Source organism: Marmota marmota, unplaced genomic scaffold (genome assembly GCF_001458135.2).
Source record: "Marmota marmota marmota unplaced genomic scaffold, marMar, whole genome shotgun sequence".
Taxonomy (NCBI): Eukaryota; Metazoa; Chordata; class Mammalia; order Rodentia; family Sciuridae; genus Marmota; species Marmota marmota.
In genome coordinates this window covers 15,395,959-15,417,595 of record NW_026000142.1, presented here as the reverse complement: position 1 = coordinate 15,417,595, position 21,637 = coordinate 15,395,959, and the positions used below count along the sequence as shown (strand labels likewise).

Here is a 21,637-nt window from a genome sequence, read left to right as displayed (position 1 = left end):
TTTTTTTTTTTTTTTTTTTTTTTTTTGATGGTGTTTGAGATTAAACCCGTGACCTTGCAAGAGCTAGGCAAGCACTCGCCACCTGATCTACATCCCCAGCCCTTTTATTTTTTATTCTGAGACAGGCTGGCCTGGAACTTGTGATTCTTCCATCTAGCTGGGTTTATAGGCATATGATACTGTACCTGGCATATTCCTACTCCAGTATTTGCAGTTTCAAGATGAGCAACTAGAGGTCCTGAAAGTTTGAATTCTTTGTCCAAGTTCTCTTTGTAGAGAGAGTGTAACTAAGATCCAGATCTCTGACATTCTGCACCTTACTAATAGATCTGATATAAAAATAAAGTTCAGGGGGGTGACTTTAGACATCTTTCATCCTTGAAGAGAAACCATTTGTGTCACTGTCATCTTACATGAGACTATATAAGATACAAATAGAAAACTGAAGGTTTTAAAAGGTGTTTTTGACTGTGACCTGCCATTTTATGGAAACTATAGTTATACATTTTCTGATAACCTCCAGAGAATGCAGATACACATACAGTTCTGATTTAGAAAACAACTTGATTTGTAGCTTGTTTTTACAAGTGAAACCAGAGTGTCCCAAACATAAGCAAATTTAACGTTTCTAAATATTTGTTGAGAGCATTTTCTAAGCAGTTTTGCAAGGCAGAATGTGGCAAATGTTCTGCTAAGTAATACACTAAATATATTTCTACAAAGTAATACTTGTGTTATTTTCTAAACATTTTCTTGAGCTTCAAATAGTATGTTGCAGTAGTTGAGACTATGTAAGGAATTATAAGCCTGGTTACATTGCTTAGTTATAACTATAGTGTTCCTAACAATTTAGTCATCAGGAATGATTTGATTTGATCAGTACACAATTGAATACCATGATGTACTCCATAATTATATATAATTATTATGTGTTAATTAAAAAGAGAAAATATCAATTTTAAAAGGGGAGAGTGCTAATTTGGTTAATAAGCGGAAAATGTCATCATCGGTAAAGAATCTGGATTGCTTACATAAGTTGTGCTTCTAGATTAAGTAATATCAGGATTAGTTATTGGGGTGACTATCTTACTTATTTAGTTTCTTGCTATAGGCATGCACTATTTTGTTTACTGTTATCAATTCCTCAACCCAAGTGAGTAAAATCACGCTATGAGGATGAAACTGTTTTCAGATATTTAATGAGGCTGGAATTAACATCTAAAGAAAAAAAAAAGCCTTTTACTTTGTCCTTCACTGTAGGATAAGGTTTTGCATTGATATTATTTATTTTGACTCATGTTCTATGTAGAACTGTAATATGTGGGTGTACTCCTATGGGGGGAAATAGTGGGACAGAATAGAATGTAAAGTCTATAATTTAAAGGGCTTTTGAGAGCATCTAGTCAGCCACTAACCTGCATTGTAAATCTTTGATTGCCATTCAGCATTTCTCTGCTGGAAAACTTGCAGCTGTATGAAGCTGAGTTCTTGTTAAAGTACCTTTTGATTTTGTTAAAGATCTCTAATAGTTGGCTTATATAGCATCTCTTCTAATTACTTTCTGATCCAGTCACCTAACGTGTGTTAGGTTCTGCAACTGAGTGCTCTGCTAGTGACTGATGGGGAGTTGAGCCATGATCTGCCTTCTACTTGGGTGGCCATGGAAGGTAAAAACAGGAAATAACAAGATAAGTACTCTAGACTGAATGGAGAGGGAGGTCTGTGGGTGAGTGAGGAGGGAGTTGGTAGATAGTCTTAACAATGGCTAATGTTTGGGCTGGTTTTGAAGAAGTAGTGGTGGCTCACCCATGAGGATAGGAAGGCTGGGCAAGATGACATTCCAGGCACAGGGAACTGCATGAGCAAAGATGCCAAAGAATTGGGAACTATGAATGATGCCTCTTGCAGTTTTGTCATTGTCCAAGCATGGAAAGGATATAGCAAGAAACAGGGTTGAAAAGATCGGTTAACGGGTGTCTGAAGAATTTTTGTGTAACCTGGTCAAGAGTACAAACTTTATTCTCTAGAATGAAGTGGGGGAAAGAGGAAATAAGGGTTGGGAAGAAGCCAGGAAAGAGAGCTATAGGCTAAAATGCTGAATCTTTGTTCTATCAAGGTAGCTGAAGGTTGAATTCAGGTGGAATCTGTGAGCTGGAGAGTTCTATTATTAAGGTGATTGTAATTGCCTGGTAAGAGAGGATGAGGGCCTGAACTAGCCAGAAGCAGCAGGAAAGGGGGAGGAATTTACCCACTGTCTTGCAGGAACCATACAAAGGACTTGAAACTAATTAAATGTTGAATGGAGGAAAAGGGAGAGGTTCAGGCTGTCTGCCAAGTTGCCAGTTTATGTGATTGAAAGGTTGATTATACCATTTACTAAGACAGAAAAAACAGTGGGAGGGACACACAAGCTTTGAGAGGAACAGAGAGGAGTTAAGTTTTAGAGATGTTGAAATTGAGAATGACCATGGTCATCCCCCAGCCCAGTATCACGGGGCTTCCTCCCACTTCCATTTGGTAGACCTTCAAATATCTGAGGATTCTATTCTTGAACTGATTTAGGAGTAGTTGAATCTCTTAAACTGACTGAAAAGATTAAAGGAAAGCCCTTAGGTCAAAAACGACTTGTGATAATAAGAGGTAACATATATGGATCTTATTATTCTGGTTTTTTTCATCATATGAATTTTCTCTGGTAGGATTTATTTTTTATCACACTTGCTATTTGAAAAAGCAAACAAACAAACAAACAAAAAACCCAAAAACCCTGAGGTTAAAGAAAGATTAAATGGTATGCCCAAAGTCATAGAAGTGAAAAGGAGTTGAGATTTTTTAACTGGAATTCAGAATTCTTTGACTCCTATTGTCATCCTGGTCAAGGCCACACACCTTGAAGTGGCTTCTGAGACTCTGGTCTGCCCCTTGCCTGTTTGAGCATCCCCTCCATGTGCCAGTTGCCCTTCCTTGAACATGTCATGCTGTCTTCGCCCTGAGACCTTTGCTCTTCTTTCTGACTGGATTGCTCTTTTCAACCCCTCTCTTCCTAATTAGCTTGACAATATTCTTCAGATCTTAGCTCTCTTAGAGAAGTTCCTCTGACCCTCCAGAACAGGTCAGAAACTCCAAAAATGATTTCTTAAATCAACTTGTGCTATTTCTTCCCAACACTAAGTACAGTTTGCAGTTGCATATTTATATCTCGGATGAGTTGATTAATGTGTGTCCTTTTCACTTAGTTAATTGCACCATGGAGTCCCTGTTTCTGCACATCCATGTCTCTCTAGCACATAGCATAGCACACAGGCAATGAGAGATGACCAGTACATCTTTTTTTTTTTGAAAGGAAGAACGACATCAAAGCCCAGATTTCAATTATCCTACCAAATAAGAAACATCTTGAATTATACTCCCCAAAACCAATACATATTTTTGTTATAAGTGGAAGAACAGTGGATAGCCAGGCAGTGTTAACAGATTATACACATTGAAGAATCAGATAACTTATTGACACCTGACTCAGAGCTATTTATGATGTTGAAAATTGACTACACAGCCTGTAAGAAATTCAAGGCTGTGGAAATAGACATCAGTCATTACTTTGAAGTGTGATAAAGAAAGGACAGTTGTTTTAACTGCAAAATAATTCAAGACTATGAAATAAAATAGCACGTTAATAAGCTAGCCTGTCCCTGTGACACTTACAAGGTATTTAAAGACCCACATGTAGCCATGCAGAAGAACAACACATAATCTCAGATTTAAGGAGTTCATGGTTCTCTGCCAGTCCTTTGTGTTTTAATAGATTCTATTATTAATTAGGTATCCTAAGGCCAATGGATCAGTAGATAAATGCCATTGAAAAGATGGTTTATTTTGCTTGCAGATCCCAAGAAAAAGAGTATATGTCTCCCTATGGGGTGGGGGGCTAACAGGGGAAGCAATAGGTTTGGTGGCAGGCAGAGCAGAGGGAGAGATTGGAACTGTGGGTGAGTGCTTTAAAATTGTGGTTTCCATCAAAAGGAATGGGTGAGGCAGGGTAAGCAGCTTTAGAACTGGCTAGTTTGAAAATTGGCTCTGGGGTGATTAGGACAGGTGTGGTGGCCCTGAGTGTGAGAGCCTGATAAGGGAAGTCCTTGAGGGTATGGATTCTGTAACTGTTGGTTTATATTTGAAAAGTGCACCTGGGAGGAAGACTCTCCTAAGGAGAGGGTAGATTAAGGGTGGAAGAAGGTCAAGGCAAGGTGACTCACATATTATCATCTTTTCTGGAACAGGGTCTGTCCAGTATCTGCATGCAGAACAAATGTTAAAGCATCAAGTTTGCAGAAGCTAGAAAGGGTGGCTAATACACTGTGGCTGACCCACTTGGTAGATTTTATTAAGTTTGCAATTTGTTCTTCATTCCCAAAAGAACTGAAAATTAATAATAACTGGCATCATTCTCCTTGAACTGTGGTCCCAGGGTTCTTAAACCTGACTTAGACTGTCAACTCCTTTGGAAGTTTTATAAAGCCTGTAGATCATTTTCTGAATAATTGTATTTTAATATGCATGTAAACTGTATTGGCATACAGAGTAAATTAGTTATGATGAAATACATTTCTATATGCAGGTTAAGAACCATTGAGCCCCCATTCACCAGAGAATGCCGTTTGGATATTTAGATCCATCCTGACTGCTACAGAATACTCACAGCCTTCCTTTTTAAAAAAGGAATCCTTCACTCTCTAGGCTGGTCTCCTCACTCTTTGTGAAACATGGCACGCTGATTTCTAAACTTGGGTGATAGTTAGGGACTTAGCCCGGTACTTCAAAGCCCAAGGGCTTGGATTTGGTACTCAGGGTCTGCTACTCAGGTATGCTACTCAAGGTCTGTGAGAACTTCAACAGGTCACTTATCTGGGCTTCATGGCACTTTTTACAATTTTTAATTATTTCATGTAAATGTTTATTATCTGTGTCCTCCTTGGAGCTTCAAAATGGCCAGGATCTTGTTTCTTTTATTCATTGTGAATCTCTGATCTAGCCTGATGCAAGGGAGATAGGAGGTGTTGAGTAAATATTTGTAAATAAATGGTGTAAGAGTGAATTCATTAGCTGGTTTCCAAAGCAGATAACCATTCTTCACTGTTCAAGAGGCCACAGGCTCTTCTTAGAACTTTTATCTGGAAAACATATTTCATGGCCATCCTTTGCATCAGCACAGAATCATTTGTACTTTAGATATTCATTATATCAGTGTTTAAAACTAAATCTGTGACAGAACTGTAACTGTTGTTCATTAAGATGCTAGAAATTGCTCAAAGTCAGGAAATTGAATTTTACTATAGTTCACTTAAGATGGTAAGTGCAAGGCACATTTTAGAAAGATTTCCACCCAAATAGGAAAACCCTTTAGAATATAGCAGTTGACATGCAGTTTTTAGAAGTTTTCCAGGAAGACTCATTCTCAACATATTTTAGATAGGATTTTTTTAAAGTTTTGAGTTATGGGGGGCTGGAGTAGAAGCTCGTAGTAAAGCACTTACTTGCCTAGCATGAGTGAGGCACTGGGTTCAATCCTCAGCAACACACACACACACACAAATAGTAATAATAAAATAAAGATATTGTGTTCATCTACAACTAAAATAATATTAAAAAAATTTTTGAGTTATGGAAAATTTAAAACATGCTAAAGTAGGAAGCATAGCATAATTAATCCCAAGTTACCCATTACCCACGTCTATAATTATCAAGATACCCTCTTCTACTTTTTCCCTAACCTTTACATATCATGATTATTTATGACACCATATCCCAGTCATCATGATATTTCAGTTATAATTACTTCAGAATATTTGTCTAAATCATAAGGTCCCTTTGAAAATAAACATAAACCTAACCCATTTTTATACCTAAAATAATGAAGATAATTTTTAATATTTTCAGACAACCAATCAGTGTTAAAATTTCCCCAGTTGTCACATAAATGTTTCTTGCAGTTGAATTGTTTAAATCAGGATACAAACCAAATAAGTATATTATACTGGGTAATATCTTCAATCTCTTTTAATCTATAATAGTTTTTCCTCCCTTCATTTTTTCATTTGCCAGTTTTTTAAGTCAAAGAAACCATATCATTCGTCTCACGTTCTGATTTTACTGATTACATCCCGATGGTGACATTTAACAAGTTTAAATTTATCCTCTGTACTTCCTATACACCAGTAATTAGAATTGGAGGCCTAGATTCTAGTTTGACTTTTGGGTAAAAATATTTAGGAGCTATTTCTGATCACATCACATTGGGATACACATTGTGACTGGTGGTCTTTTTTTGTGACTAAGATTGATCAATGGGTCTGGTCTCCTCAATCTGATCTCTCCATTCTAAAAGTCCCCATGAACTTTACACATGAAAACTATTCAGTGGTTCTCAGCCCTGCACATGGGAACATCTGTGGAGCTCTGACACATTTCAGATGCACAATTTCCTCTTCAGAATTAGTCCAGGGTGACTGGACCCAGTAATTTATTCAGACTGTAGTGATTCTAATGTACAGACAGGATTGAAAATTCCTGACCTGATAAATTTGGTAGCCATGGCGGAAGTTTCCCTAACTGGGGTGCTATGGTGTAATTTCTGCATATAGTAGCAGAAAGTTTTCTATTAAAGCTTTCAGTCTTTGGTTTCCCTTAAAATTGTTTATAGGAAAAGTAGGATAAATATAAATAGTGGAGTCCTATAATGAGTCAAGTATCCAATGTCCTATATAGGTGAATAATGAATTTTCTTAAATATTTTGAGTTTATAGATTTTTAGAACATTTGTTATGTTTCAACCATTGCATTTATTATTAGTAGTGCTATTATTTTAATGCTTACATTTTGTCTGAATTGTAGCCAAGAGAAGCCCATTTAAATTAGATCCGTGACTTTTTTTTAAAAATTCTGTTTAATTGCCCAGTAGTCACATTTAATTTTTTCTTTGCTTTTAAGTATGAGAGTGTGTTTTAGGCTCATCTTATGTCTGATAATTTAGTTCTGTGATCCCAGCTGAGGTAATTTCTCTCCTGAACCTGAAGTCAGCCATTTAATTCTTGAGTTTTCTGTATCCTATTTGGTGGTATTCTATTTAGTGGTTATGGTATGATTTACTAAACAAAATGGCCTATATTTATAGTAATTGTAAATAGGTTACAAATAGTAATTAGACTATAAGGATTATGTAACAACAATTCTTAATTTTTCAGTTATTAATCCTATAGTGAGTTTTGCATAAATCTCGGTAACCATTTCACATTTTTTCTCCTTAGTTAATGTCCATCAGTGTGTTGGCAGTTTCTGCTTGGATGAGGGACTACCTGAATAATGTTCTCACTTTAACTGCAGAAACAAGGTAGGCTTTGTGATTACCTATTGAATTCTTCCATCGGGTTTCCTCCAATCCTCATGTTTATATACCTGATAGGTGTGGGGCTCCTCCAGAACCTTGTAGTCCTGCCCATGGCACCTGCCCATGGCACCTTGTTGCAAAGGCTGTACTTTTAGCATTCTCCCTGAGGTGTGCTGCTGGTCCCCAAGGGGATCCAGTGGCTTATGTTTGTGTGGGACTTTCTGAGTATGGTAACCCCAGTCACTTGTCCTCCTGACAGTGTGCCAGCCATGTTATATTTGTGAATAAAGGAAAGCTTGGCTTCTGTTCCCCAAGGAAACCATTGCCAACTTCATACCTTCATATTCCTGGGCTAATGAAAACCTTGCATTGACGTTTTTTTTTTTTTCTCAAGTTTCAAGGGATGATCCACTAATATCACAAGGGACAAATTACTTTTCCTCATCTCAGAGTGTAAATTGTAGTATATAACCCTTAGAACTGTGGTAAAGATTAAATTAGATACCTTTCTTTAAAGTTCTAAACACAACAAAGCTTTTACACTCTTAATAATGGTTGACTTTTGTTATTATTATTATCATCATTAATTCCAATTAATGCATTTTTGTACTATTCTAGCAAAAATCATCTCTTTTCTTCTGTGAATATAAATCAATTCCCTCTGCATGGCATTCTTTCCCACTTTAGAGGAGGGGAAAGTCTTTCTCACAGTTGTCAGGGAGGAGAGATGTTATGCACATGGAGTGAAAGATCAGAGGAGCGAAGGTGATCCTCCCCCCTAGCTGGGAAATTGCCAAGGATCCCATGCAGTTTGAGTAGGCTAAGGCTTCAGAGCTTATATTATATTTTATAATATTGTGTTTTATTATATTTTAAATGAGTTGGATAAGACTTCTTCCATTTGCACAACAACAAAACGAAACAAAAACAATGAAAGAGGAAGCAAACAAATAAACACAAAAATAGCACCAAGGTTTTGAAAGAGACAATATCACCATTAGCTTTAAGGGTGATGTTTCAAAGAATCATGGTTCACAGTTGCATCTGGCACAATGTCTTGGGTGTGTTTTGAGTCCATTTTACTTATAACATGCTATGGTTTTTTTCTTTCAGGGTGGAGGAGGCAGTCATCTTGACTTACTTTCCTGTGGTTCATCCGGTCATGATTGCTGTGTGCTGTTTCCTTATCATTGTGGGGATGTTGGGATATTGTGGAACAGTGAAGAGAAATCTGTTGCTTCTTGCATGGGTACAGTGTTTATATCTTTTTTTTTAAAATTATAGTTAAAAGGAATAACTGGTAATATATCACATTTTATCAGTCCACAAGATTATGAGAGAGAATTGCAATAGCAGGAACTAATCTGCTGTAATTGATCATCCTGTGAGGATAGAACCCTTCTTTCTACGAGAGGTGATTTCATGTACTTGCTGTACTGAAACAATGAGTAGGGAAATATGTTCATTACTTAATTATTTCACTCCAGTGCTATCCTAGACATTTTAATTTGACAGCATAAGTTTTTTTTTAGTGTCATAGACAGGATCACCACTCGGAAAGGCCCCGCTAAATGAGACTTGAGAGTCATAATAGAACTCTGTTTCCTACTCTTCTTTTTTTGAACAACCCACCCTGTTAACTCATGTGAAAATCCAGGTGTTGAAATAGCAGGTACAGATTTTAATGTTGGTGCTGCCTTTACATAGTTTAGTGGACATAAGTGAGCCTCGGTTTCTCTAATTTTAGTTATTGTTAATTTATTTTTTTTTAACTCTCAAAGAGTTAGACAAGATTATATTTATTTTATCATCAAATTCTATGGCTAATCTTTTAAATCAAAACTTTGCAAACATTAAAAATTAGAGTTAATTTAGTTAATTTAGATGCACTAAGGAGGACATATCACATCATCTCTACCAAAAGTACACACCTGTAGTTCAGTGATTTGGGAAGCTGAGGCAGGAGGATTGCAGGTTGGAGGCCAGCTTCATCAATGTAGTGAGACCTTGTCTCAGAATAAAAATTTAAAAAGAACTGGGGATGTATCTCAATGGTAAAGCACCCCTGGATTCAATTCCTGATACAAATAACAATAACAATAATAATAATAATAATAATAATAATAATTAGAGTCAACCAAAAAGTCTACACATAGATTTTTAGAAGAATGTTGAAATATAAAATATTGGACACCTAGTGGCACAGGTAACAGGACTGCTAACATGTAATTGTAAAACTCCTGAATAATTAACTCTTTAGCTATTCCTTTCTTTGTGGAAGGCCTCAACCCTGGCTATGCATTAATTTCATGTAAGGAACCTAAAAAAATTGAGGGTGTGCTGATAAACTGCATCTCTGGAGAGATAAAAGCCCTGATTTGTAGCATGTGAGGATTTCCATAGGGCAAATCCTCCCAGCATGGTTGATTTCAGGTTACCAACATGCTGTCCCTGAATGTGGAGTTGGGGAGAGAAGAGCACAAATTGGCTCTTGGTAGCCAGCATGCACACACCCAGGTCTCCCAGGCTCTCCTCCCACACAATTAAAAGAGAAATTTAGTGGGAAGCTGAATAAAGCTTCAAATTTCCAAGAATAACCTGTATTGATGTATTCATGGGCATCTTGGAGAATAACTCTTGAGATGTAACATTGGAAAACTGAGGGACTTTAGAAAATAAGCCACATTCAGGAAAGCGGAAGCACGCCTATGCCTAACTTCTATCACGTGGGTGTATAGTGAAAAGGAAAATGGTGGGAAAGTTTGGAATCATATCATGTTAAGATATTTGGACAATAATTTAAAAATAAAAGACAGGACTTTATATGAATCTTCTGTAATTTGAAGAATGTAAATATATTTCAAACTTTAAAAATGTGTATTCAGTTGTGTATGTGGACCTCTGCTGTCCGGCAGTGGGGCCGCTCCTGCTGCCTCGGGTGCCCGATACTTTTGAGTTTCCGTTGGTTCTCGCGGAGTTTCCAGGGAGTTCTGGAGAGTTCCCGTGGGGTTCGGGAAATAAAGTAGTTCCTGTTTGAACCTACAAGTGGCTCATGACCCCAGTTATTTGTGCCCAGCCAGACTGCGGCAAGTATTCAAGCGCTTCTTCTATCCAGTCTCTCAGAACAATGGTTCTTGTCCTTGCTCTTCCCAGCTGTTACTCTGGATGGTCTCTAGGCAGTGGGATGAGGCCAGGTGGGGGTCAGGTGTTTCAAGGAACCACAAGCGCTTTTGGAAACACCTTTTGAGAACCGTTGGTTCATTTCATTTACTTGGTAGCCAATCAAGTGGACAAATTACAAAGTAATCAGGCCTGCCACTGAAGACAGGACAAATCCTGGACCAGTGAATGAAAGTTTTATAATGCATAAGTGACATGGAGGACCAAGATCCTAAGGGCCATGAACTTGTGCATTTGTTCAATCCCTGATCACTTACTGAACACATTTACTACCAGTTTTTGCCATCAGACCAGCCAGTGGATAGACAATTTCACTACTCTCTGATAAGATCTCTAATGGGCTTTATAACAGCAGTGCTGAGACCAGAGAGGAAGAGTTACAGTCTCAGCCGGAAGGGGTGAGTGCTGGCTTCTGGGAAGATGATGAACATAGATTGATGCTTACTTTTCCCCATCCCCTACTTTGCTGGGTGGATGTTCTCTTTTTTTAATGAAACAACTTTTTGTGTTTTGCTGCTTCTGTGTCCATGGGTGCCACATCTTGATTCCTTCTCTGTCTTTGTCGGTTCATTCTCCATATGCTGTCTCTGTATTCATCTAGGCAGAGTAAAGTCTAGGTCCAGCACAGTGTTTCCCTTGTTAAAGAAAGAACTGTGGTCTCACCTCCCAGTTGTTCATTACAACCAATCTGTATCTAGTTTGTTTCTGAAGCAGTTTCTTCTCTAGCTTCCTCTTCATAGTCCCCTCTTCTACAAAGTGGCCATGTCCTTTAGGTTCTAATTCCATAATCTTGGGAACTTGTCTTCTCTTTTCTGTTGACGTATACGATATTCCAGTTCAGGCTCTCAGGACTTCTCACTCACATGGTGCAGAGCTCCCTAACTAATCTTTCAGCCTCTGTGGTCTTCTGTTCTACCCCAAACCAGTGTTGCCAAGGTTACTCTAATAAAACCATATTCACGGATTTCCTGTCCCAAGACTTTGATAGTCTTTCTAATGCAATATTTATAGGTATCTCAGACTTACACCAAGCCCTTTAATCAAGCCTTCATGAGCTATTTTTCAGCTTTCTTTCCTAATTCCCTATTCTCTGGTCTCTTTATTCTTGTTTAAATATCACCAGTCCATTAAGATTTCTGTGAAATACTATCTCCCAAAACAACAACAACAATGATGACCATGATAATTAAAGTAGGTAACATTTCTATGGAGTTTACCATGACAGACACTGTGGAGTTTTACATGATTTTTTTCACATAAAGATTTTGACATGAATTAATCACTTTTATCTCTCTACACTTCTAATAAGACAGGTACTATTATTTTCAGATAACATGAAGGTGAGGAAATGAGGCACAGAGAGGTTAAGTGATTGACTTGAGTTTGCCTGACTTAGTAAATGGAGGATCTACTATTCAGACTATGGCAGCCCAGTTCCAACAACACATCTGTAATAATTTTGTTATTTTACTGTACACTTATTACTAATGTGTCTTGCAGTGTACAAAACATTTCTATATTATTGTTCATTTTAAACCTGGAAATAATCATCTGAGATAAATAAATATTAAATGAAGCTCCGAGTTAAGTAATATGTCCAAGATCACTGGGCAGTAGGGGTGGAGTGGGTTCAGATCTGATTGCCAAGTCCAGTTTTCCTTGGGCCTTTGCTAATGTCTCCAATAGGCTCTTCTCCACTTTTGAAGTTCTGTGTATTACTTTTACTATATATTTTCTTTGTTGATAACTGGTCTAAACTACCAGACTACAAACAGCTTGGTAATGTGAGCCATTCTCCTTCCCCATTGCTTTAACAAATATCTAGTAAATTCAATAATGAGCAGGAAATTAGGATAGTGAGAGTGGGGGTGACCAGCATATCAGACTGAGGATGGGGCCTGGAAGACAGGAATGAGAAAGCTTGTAAAGGAGGAGCCTGGCTGTTATGAAGGTTAGATTACAAGGGAATGGCTTGTTAAAGGAAGATGTGAATAAAAAATGGGACATAATATTAAGACTTGGGTAAATATTTGCAAGGCAACTCTCATGGTTGTGTGTGTGTGTGTGTGTGTGTGTGTGCTCACACACATACCCTTTATCCTTCATCCTATTGTTTTTTAAAAATTTAGAAAGTTCCTGACTTTTATTTTGGATGTAGATATTTAAACATGCAGAATGCATTCGTCTAATCTGTCCATTTCTCTGTGTTTAGTCTTGTTTCACATTTAAGGCCAATAAATCAGATTCGTCTGAGTGAGTTACTTTTTAAATTTTAAATATATTTTTAGTTGTCAATGGACCTTTATTTTATTTTTATTTTTAGTTGTAGATGGACACAATACCTTTATTTTATTTATTTTTATGTGATGCTGAGAATTGAACCCAGTGCCTCACACATGAGGGGCAAGTGGTCTACCACTGAGCCACAACCCCAATCCAAGAGTTACTTTTTTTTTTTTTTTTTTTTAAAGACAGTTGGTATCTCTGAGATTTCCATACCTATTGAATGATTAAGAACCTGGCATGGAGGTGTACTACTGTTCAGGCAAAAGTAAAAATGCCATTATTCATCCACCTGGTCAAAAGAAGTAAGGGATCGTCCTTCACCACAGATCTTTATAACCAACCTGTTTCCATCACCCCTTCTCCTCCAAACAGCAGCAATGAAAAGCTGAGAGGTCACCTATTAGAAAACCTTGAATTTAACCCTTTTGTTGAATTATAGATTTTTAGATGAAAGTTGTTCAAACACCCTAATTTTTAAATAAAATAAAGGATGTCTAAATTGTATTTCAGATAAAATATGAATAGTGTTTTAGTCAGCTTTTTCCCTGCTGTGACTAAAAGATCTGACCAAAACAATTTTAAATGAGGAAAAGTTTATTTGAGGGCTTATGATTTCAGAGGTCTTAGTCCATAGAAAGCTGGCTCCATTCCTTGGGGCTCGAGGTGAGGCTGAACATCATGGCAGAAGAGTGGCAGAGGGAAGCAGCTCACATCACAGTGATCAGGAAACAGAGAGAGATTCCACTCTCCAAACACAAATATATACCCAAAGCCATGCCCCTAATTCCTACCTTCTCGAGCCACGCCCTACCACTTCAGTTATCACTCAGTTAATCTCTATTAGGGGATTAAATCACTCATTGGGTTAAGATTCTTACAACCCAATCATTTCTCCTCCAAACCTTCTTGCATTGTCTCAGAGGTGAGCTTTTGGGGGACACTTCAGATCCAAGCCATAACAGTATGAGTGTGCTCCACGCAAGACTTAGAATAAACATGTATTGAAACATTATTTGTTGTTTATCTAAAATTAAAATTTAAATGGGCATCCTTACTTTTTTGCATTTAGCTACCCTACTCTAGCTAGATTTGTTTTTCATTCTATGAAACTGTCATGGAATAGAAACATTTATGTATTTATATGAGGAATAATTAAAGTCTAATTATATTGGGAAAATAACAGGCCAGAAATAATTAGGAAAAGAAACTTGACTATGCTGTGACTTTCAATGTAATTTCAGGAGGAGAATTTTTTCTCTCTTTTAAAGAGAAATTGAAGCTAACTTGAAATTGGTTTTAAGCCTTCAAAGGATGCTTCCCAGGCTTCAGCTGCAGACTAAATGAAATTCATTTGTTATTGCAGTTCTACCTTGCTATTAACACAGGCCTTAGAAAAGCGGTGGTAGCTCAGGGGAAATGTAAACAGATTGAACAGACAGGTTTACAATGTCAGCATCAGCTGAATGTCACTGTCAGGAGTTCATCATTTGTTAGATGCAGTGCTAATATACACTCACCTGCAGCAAAACAGTCAAGCTTTGCTCAGAAATGATGTTGGATGTACCTTGCAAGTTTAAGACCTGTGGATTGTGTTTTAAGGGGGACAATTCTTTTTTCAGTTTTATTATTCCAGAGAATTTGCATATAGTTATTGATTGTGCAGAAGCATTTTTAAAGCTTTCTTAAAAATATGGAGTGATTGAAACAGATCTGAGTGATTTCCTTCATGGAAATCAAGTAAATTTTTAATGCCATGGAAAAATTTCCTCTCCACGGTTGTTTTGTTGTTTAAAATCCTAAGGTAAAACCAGGGTATTCTTAAATAGTAATTAACTTTCTACAGACTCTTTGTTTAAGGATGTCTTTCATGTGATTATAAATGTTACAATTATGTAGTTGGTGATAGGTTGCTAAATTAAAATTAAAGTGTTAAGTTGAATATCTTCATTATTTTGTTCATATTGTTGGCTGAAAGCCTAACAACTTTATTTCTAAATCAAGGTCCATTATGTCATTCACCATATGTTCAGCATCTATCTATTGTTTTACCTTTGTTTACTCAGAAAATACTTAAAGCAACTAGGTATGGTTAGACCTATTTTACAAAGGAGGAAAAGTAGCCTCCCCAAAGACTCATAAGGTGCCCCCCTTTGCTGCTGTCATTAGCATTCAAATGCAATCTATGCTCCAAGCCCATTCATGTTTCACTACACACCACTGTTATAATACGTTTAATTAATTACTGGCACTATTTTCACAGACTTAACTATGCTTCAATTATTACTCTGAAGCATTCAGTAGTCATTTAATTTTCAAAATTGTAATCTTTTAGTGTAGTTACTATAAAAGGAACTCTGAAAATTTTACCATAGTGATCATTCTCTCTAATCCTGCCCAAGAATCAAGCAGGTTCTCTTTGCTTTTCACCTTTCCTCTGTTCCCATTCTCCATTCCTTTCCTTTTCCCTCCCTAGATATGTATTATGTACCTAGCCTGTAACAGGCATGTAAAAGATAAGAAGAAAGGGGAGAAAAGAAAGAAAATTAGAAAGTGAGATATATTAAATTTACAAATAAGTGTCCTTGGTAACCTAGAGTCAGGGACGATGGAGACTTTCAGAAGTTTTCACAGGAGCATGTTTATCTGAGGTGGATATTGAAAATGTATTGGGTGGAGAGAGGAAGGAAGGGGATTTACAGCAATGTGGGGAATGTATGCAAAAATGGAGGAGTAAAGGAGTGTTATGGTTTGGATGTGTGGTGTCCCCCCAAAACTCATGATGAGATTATGTCAGAGGTTTCTAGGTAGAGTGATTAGTTTATGAGAGCCTTGACCCAAAGTGAATTAATCCCCAATGGGATTAACTGAATAGAAACTGAAGGTGGGTAGGTGTGGCTGGAGGAGGTAGGTCAGTGGGGTATATATTTTGTATCTTGTGAGTGGAGTCTTTCTGCTTCCGGATCACCATGTGAGCCATTTTCCTCTGCCACACTCTTCCACCATGATGTTCAGCCTCACCTCAAGCCCTGAATTGAGACCTCTGAAACCATGAGTCCCCAAATAAACTTTTTTTCCACTAATTGTTCTGGTCAGATCTTTTAGTCACAGCAGCAAAAAAGCTGACTAAAACAAAGGGCATGGCAAGTTTTGGCAAAACTTAAGAGATTCAGTTTGGTTGTGGTATTGGTGCACAGTGAGAACAATGTAAAGAAAGTTCCGTTATTAAGGCCTTTGGAGGAGAGCCTAATGGTACCTTGCTCTATAGAAAGCTAATGGGTATTTCTACTGTGGGATAGAAATATTTCACATTTGGGACTGGAGGCAATAGAAAACCCTGTTCACAGTTGAACTGTGGCTTTTGTACATACAAGAGTCCATGACAGAGTTCTGTGATCACTTCTGATTCTTAAGTGATGCTGGTGTGACTGCCTCTTAACTATGTCCCCAAAAAGCATGGAAATAGATGTCTTTAAAAGAAAATGATGTATCGAAGACTGGGGCCAGGATAACTGCATGTCTTTTTGACAGGATTTTGGATGCTCATTGGACCTTTGGCTTACTTCTGGCTTTGAGACTTGAATGATTCTAGTTTTGGTTATTTCTGACCTTTGCACTATTTATGTGTATTCTGTCATGGGAAGCATTTGAAGCCTTCTGGTGTACAGTTTTTTTCATAGACACATTTGAAATACTTTTAGTTAAATATAAGACAAATAAGTCTATATCCATTGATTGAGAGACTGTTCTTAGATTGTGAGAAGTTCAAAGCCACAAAGCCAGGCGTCCTTCTAGCAGCATGTACTGTTGAAGTGACAGTTCCCCTGTGCATGCTGGTCACTAGCTCAGCAAGCTCAAGTGCTTCTCAAGGTGAATGTAGCAACTGTGCGGTGTTTTTGCTTTCTCATCTGCTTCCACATTGTCTCTTTGGCAGACATAAAACAGTAGACATTCATTTAAAAATCATGTAGCTGTCTAGATGACTCAGGATGCACTGTGCTAAATGTACAGAGAATTAAAACAAGAGGGCAAATCACAAATATAAAAGAGAATCTTGTCATGTAAGGCAGAAAGGAAAGCAACTTCTAGATAAACTGTTTAGGAAAATTATGTTTAATATTTACTTTATGTGTGAAGTTTAAGAAGCTGGTGACTGAATAATAAGATTATGAATTGAAAAAAAATACTTTTTTATGATATTGCATATATTTTTAAAAATTTACTTTTTAAAGATTGATCCATATGCCTTTCCCTTTTCACATAAAAGGTGATAACAGTCCCTGGTTGCATGTTCGGGTTAAGATGGATCTAAGCTCAAATGAAAGAAATGATAAATTTAAATTTTATTTTAAAAATATAAATAATATAGTTATCTCATGATGTATTCCTATTAAGCAATATATTTGAAGTTTTTTAAAATAAATGGTTGTATCCATATAAAGAATATATATGTAGATGCATACATGTATAAAAAAAGATAATCTGAATTTTCTTTTGATTGCAATTTTTTCACTTCTTTTTTTTATAACTCTCAAGTTTGGAGACTGCAAATTTCCTGAAAATAATTAACAACTATGAAGATGTTTTAAAAACATTGGGTGTACTATGGTTTATGGGATGCCATTGCTGAGTGCAGGGTAGGTTTGAAGATCTAGAAGGCTAGTGGCCGGAGCCACTGTGATAATGCTGAGAAGCTCAAAGTGGACTTGGAGAAGGGCACATAGACATCATGGGGTAAGATGTAAACCAGCAATGATGAAAGCTGGCCATAGGAGTTGGGGCCAATGTATGGACCATGTCCAGTACCTGTGCATACTGCATTTTGATGTTTTATGAACAGAAAAGTGATGCATTCTGACCTGGCTTTTGCTCATGTCCCTGGTAGCAGTGTCTGTTCCTAGTTGCTTCTGGGCCTTTTGCTCAATTACCTGGAAGATATGACTACCTGATTGTGGCACTCGGGACTAAGAGGACTTCCTGTTTAGGGATTTTTTTTTTTTTTTTTTTTTTTAATGATAGAAGAGATACTAGGATTCTCACAATATACCTTTACTGACAAATAAAGATATTCATGTGGGGAAGGCTAGCTCAGTGTTTTAGATTTTTTTTTCCTGCATGTCTATTATAAGTAAAATTCTATAGTCTGAATATCTTTAGTTCAGATCTGATAGTAAAAATGTAGTTAGGAAACTAAATAAGACATCTAGAAACTGGGTGCTGGGGATAAGTAAGGCACCCTTTGAGAGATAAGCCACCACCCAGCACCTTTGTTGGACTGGTGAAATCATAGTTCTTAGGGAGCTGCAGAAATTTTCCAGCCTCAGCAGTAGTGGGGGAGAGGAAGATTCCACAAACAATGAAATGGGTCAGGACTGTGGGACCACTGCTTAACTTGTTTGAGAACAAGCTAATTCATGTTAGAACCATTTACTTCTTAAAGATAATGGATATGCTTTGTTCAAGTCATCATTGATTTGTTTATAAAAGCTTGTCTCCAAAGGCCTTTGCTTTTCAGCATTGTTCTATTCAAATATTTGTTGTAACAAAAGTGTGTTTCTTTAAAATTGTTCTGTAATTCATGCTGCTCAATTCACAGCGATCCTTCTATCAGTTATACTCACTGATATTTTGGCAGCATTCGTGATTTAATGATTATATCATTATTCACTCATGGTTTTCCTTCTCTGAACATTGAACCTGACTGTGAATTAGTTGTAACAATCCCCCAAAATTGTGTTCTTATGTTTTTTTTCTTTTCTTAAGGAAAACAAAAACCCATGTTTTTTGGTTCAGCAAGAAAGTATATATTTACTTCAAAAGATGTTATCTACATATGTAAAAAATATAAACATATAAAATATATATCTATATAAAAATTATAGAATAAGCCTGTCTCCTTGTAATAAATATTTGTACATGTGGATTTAGAATATTTAAAAGAAACTATTTCCTTTAATACTCTTTTTAGCAAATAGGGATGTTGGTTATTCTAGAAAATATACAAAAATAAGTTATAAGGCATATTTTGTCCAAAAACCAAGGTAAAACAATGAAAATAGTGTGATTAGGAAGAAACATCCACAGAGTTATGGATATGTTTAGAAGTATTGGCAGATATTAAAGTATGAGTTTTCTCTCTGTCTAGTCAAGCATCATCTTTTCACGTTTTCCATATTATTTGTTGTTCTGTAAATGTTGTAAGAATGTCTGCCATCATGAACTCCTGCCCCTCTTGTGCTGGGGAAGAGCCTGACACATCTGGGTGGGTCTTAGAGGTGGGATCAAGGTCAGAATTGAGTCTATTTTGCTTAGTTATTTTTAAGGCTGCTTCCTATTTGCCTTTTTGCGGGCAGATTCTGGACATGGGAACCTCTGTCTCAAGTTCTGAAGAATGGCCCAATAATCTGTAGAGATAGCTTCTTCAGAGACCTGTAACACCCTGTAAATCTTTGAAGGTGAGGCTGAGCTTTCAGATTTCAGCTGACCTAGCTTACAAGGCAACAGAAGCCATTCACTTGGTGACCCCTCCAGTGAGTCCAGCCGTTTTATTGCAGGACTTAATGTGTTACCTGCCATGGTGTAAGTCGTTGACCTTGAGAACTCAGCTAGACCTGGGTTCCTGCCACAACACATTTCTCTGTCTAGTAGTTGAAACAGCACATGGTGCAAACACTAATTTGGACTTCAGCAACACCTTTGATAAAAAAAAAAAAAAGACTCAGCAATGACCAGTTTAAGTAAACTTGAAAAGAACAGTAAATTAGGATACATTTGTAGAAATAGTAGTATTCTGTACTTATTCAAGTATAAAGTCTAAGCCACAGGGGACCACAACTTACCAATACTTACTTACCTGAGCTTGACTTTCTACCTGTACTGAGTAGTTATAAAACTATTTCTTTAACAATTGGCCTGCAATTCTAGCTTTTCCTAAATTAGACTGACCTCATTCTACTTCTGATTCTTTAAAGGAAGAATTGTGTTGCTTTTCTTTTGAAAAAATTGTAGAGACATCAGACAAGGTTAACTGTAAGCCTGCAAAAAGTACCAACCCTGTGTCTGCTATGACATTGTTTTGAGAATTGACTAAACAGAGACTGTGTGTATATATGTTTTAAGCAGCAAGTATTCTTGAGCTGTTAGTATTTTAGTCCCTGTGAATTCTTAACAGAAGGGCGGCTGTTCCATTATCTTGTACAAATATTTGGCACTGGAATTCCCTTATTTACTAACTATAAGTAATACAATATTTTTAAACCTCCAATCACTGGGAAAGGAAAAATAAACAACTGACATAAAGATACTTAGCACTGAAAGCTTGCAGAGTTTAGTATTTGACAGCGCAGAGACTGGAGTTTATCATTTATCATTTAGTGAACACAGACCTTTAATCAAACTTTTTGTTTATTAAAAGGGTTGGTTATATAACATGTAGAAGGAGTCAAAAGGGTCTTTGTTTTCAAAATACTAAAATGTTCAGCAAAGTATGCTATATTTTTAAATAGTTTTTTATTGTGGGCAGTTGCATCTCAGGTTGTATTATTTTTCCAAGATAAACAAATCTGACTTTTGTGGTTTTAAATTATGTTGACTATTACTTATAGAAAAAAAATCTGAGTTTTTAGTCATAAATTAAGAGAGTAGCAGGTTAAAATACTTGTACAGTGTTTATAATTTTTACTTTTCTCTCAGTGAAACATGTTCTTGATGGAGTTCTATGATTCTTATTTGATTATTTACTTGCACAAGGACATATGCAAAAGTGTTCAAGAAAACAGTAGTTTTGTTTTATTATAAGAATTCTATTATAGTCGGTATTAATATAGAAAAACAGTTTAGAAAACAATTACCTATTTATGATGAGTAGGATATGGAGTTTTTTGTTTTCTTTAGATAGTCTGTGTTATAGAATACTCTCTTCATAAAATTAGATGAAATAAAGATGTTCAGTTTTACACTGACACAATGTATTTTTTTCTAAAAATGTCTTTTTAATTGAAAGTCTATTTCCCTATGTTTTTTAACTGTTTACTGGGTTAAATACACTCAATAAATTGATTAACTTTGTTAGGGAAGATTGCTTTTTTGTTTACATTAGATTAACAAAAGTTAAAAATGAATATTGAAGATAAATCAATTTCTCCCAATGAGAAAAAGTTCTTTGAAATATTTTACACAAAAGCAAATAGTACCTTCTTAGAATTTGTTAATATAAATCATTAATAGTTAAGAAGTAAAGATGTAAAAAGAAAAACATTTCTGTCATTTTTTAGTGCTTTTTGAAAAGTTGGATTTAATGAACTATTAAGCATTCATTGGCTACATGTCCCTCACTTCATTATAAAAATTATAAAATGTGAATAAGAATAAAATTAATTTTACTGTTAGAAGTTATAAGTTGAAAAGGCAAATAAGATGGAATTGTTATCTGTTATAACTTTTTCACATAGTTAAAACTGTATTGGGCCTTTAACTAGACATAGAAGGTAGTAGGAAAAAAGGAATTTTTTGCCATTTTAAAAATTTTTATATATTGGTGATCTTTTATTTTTCCCCACCTAGGATTGATCAAAGATGGATACACCGTATTTTTGTGACACTCTTCTCTAGTTTAAAGATGAGGTTTTGTATATACATGTATGAATGTGTACTGATATGCTTGTGTGTTTGGAAGTTAGAATCTGTAGATGATGGATTATGAGGTATTGCTAACAACAATGTTCCTAATATAAGATATGTTTTGTGCCAGCCACTGTTCATGTACTTTGCCTACCTTGGCTTATCAAATTCTTCCAC

At 36.3% G+C, this 21,637-nt stretch overlaps 1 protein-coding gene across 1 annotated transcript in view; it reads left to right on the top strand.

The window, feature by feature from the left end:
• Tspan12 (tetraspanin 12) overlaps positions 1-21,637 on the top strand; it is a 72,657-nt gene that overhangs the window by 7,130 nt on the left and 43,890 nt on the right. Inside the window, exons 2-3 of the mRNA XM_015488275.2 lie at positions 7,299-7,381; positions 8,492-8,627. Coding sequence (XP_015343761.1) covers positions 7,302-7,381; positions 8,492-8,627 — 216 coding nt within the window. The 5' untranslated portion in view covers positions 7,299-7,301. The remainder of the gene's footprint in view (positions 1-7,298; positions 7,382-8,491; positions 8,628-21,637) is intronic.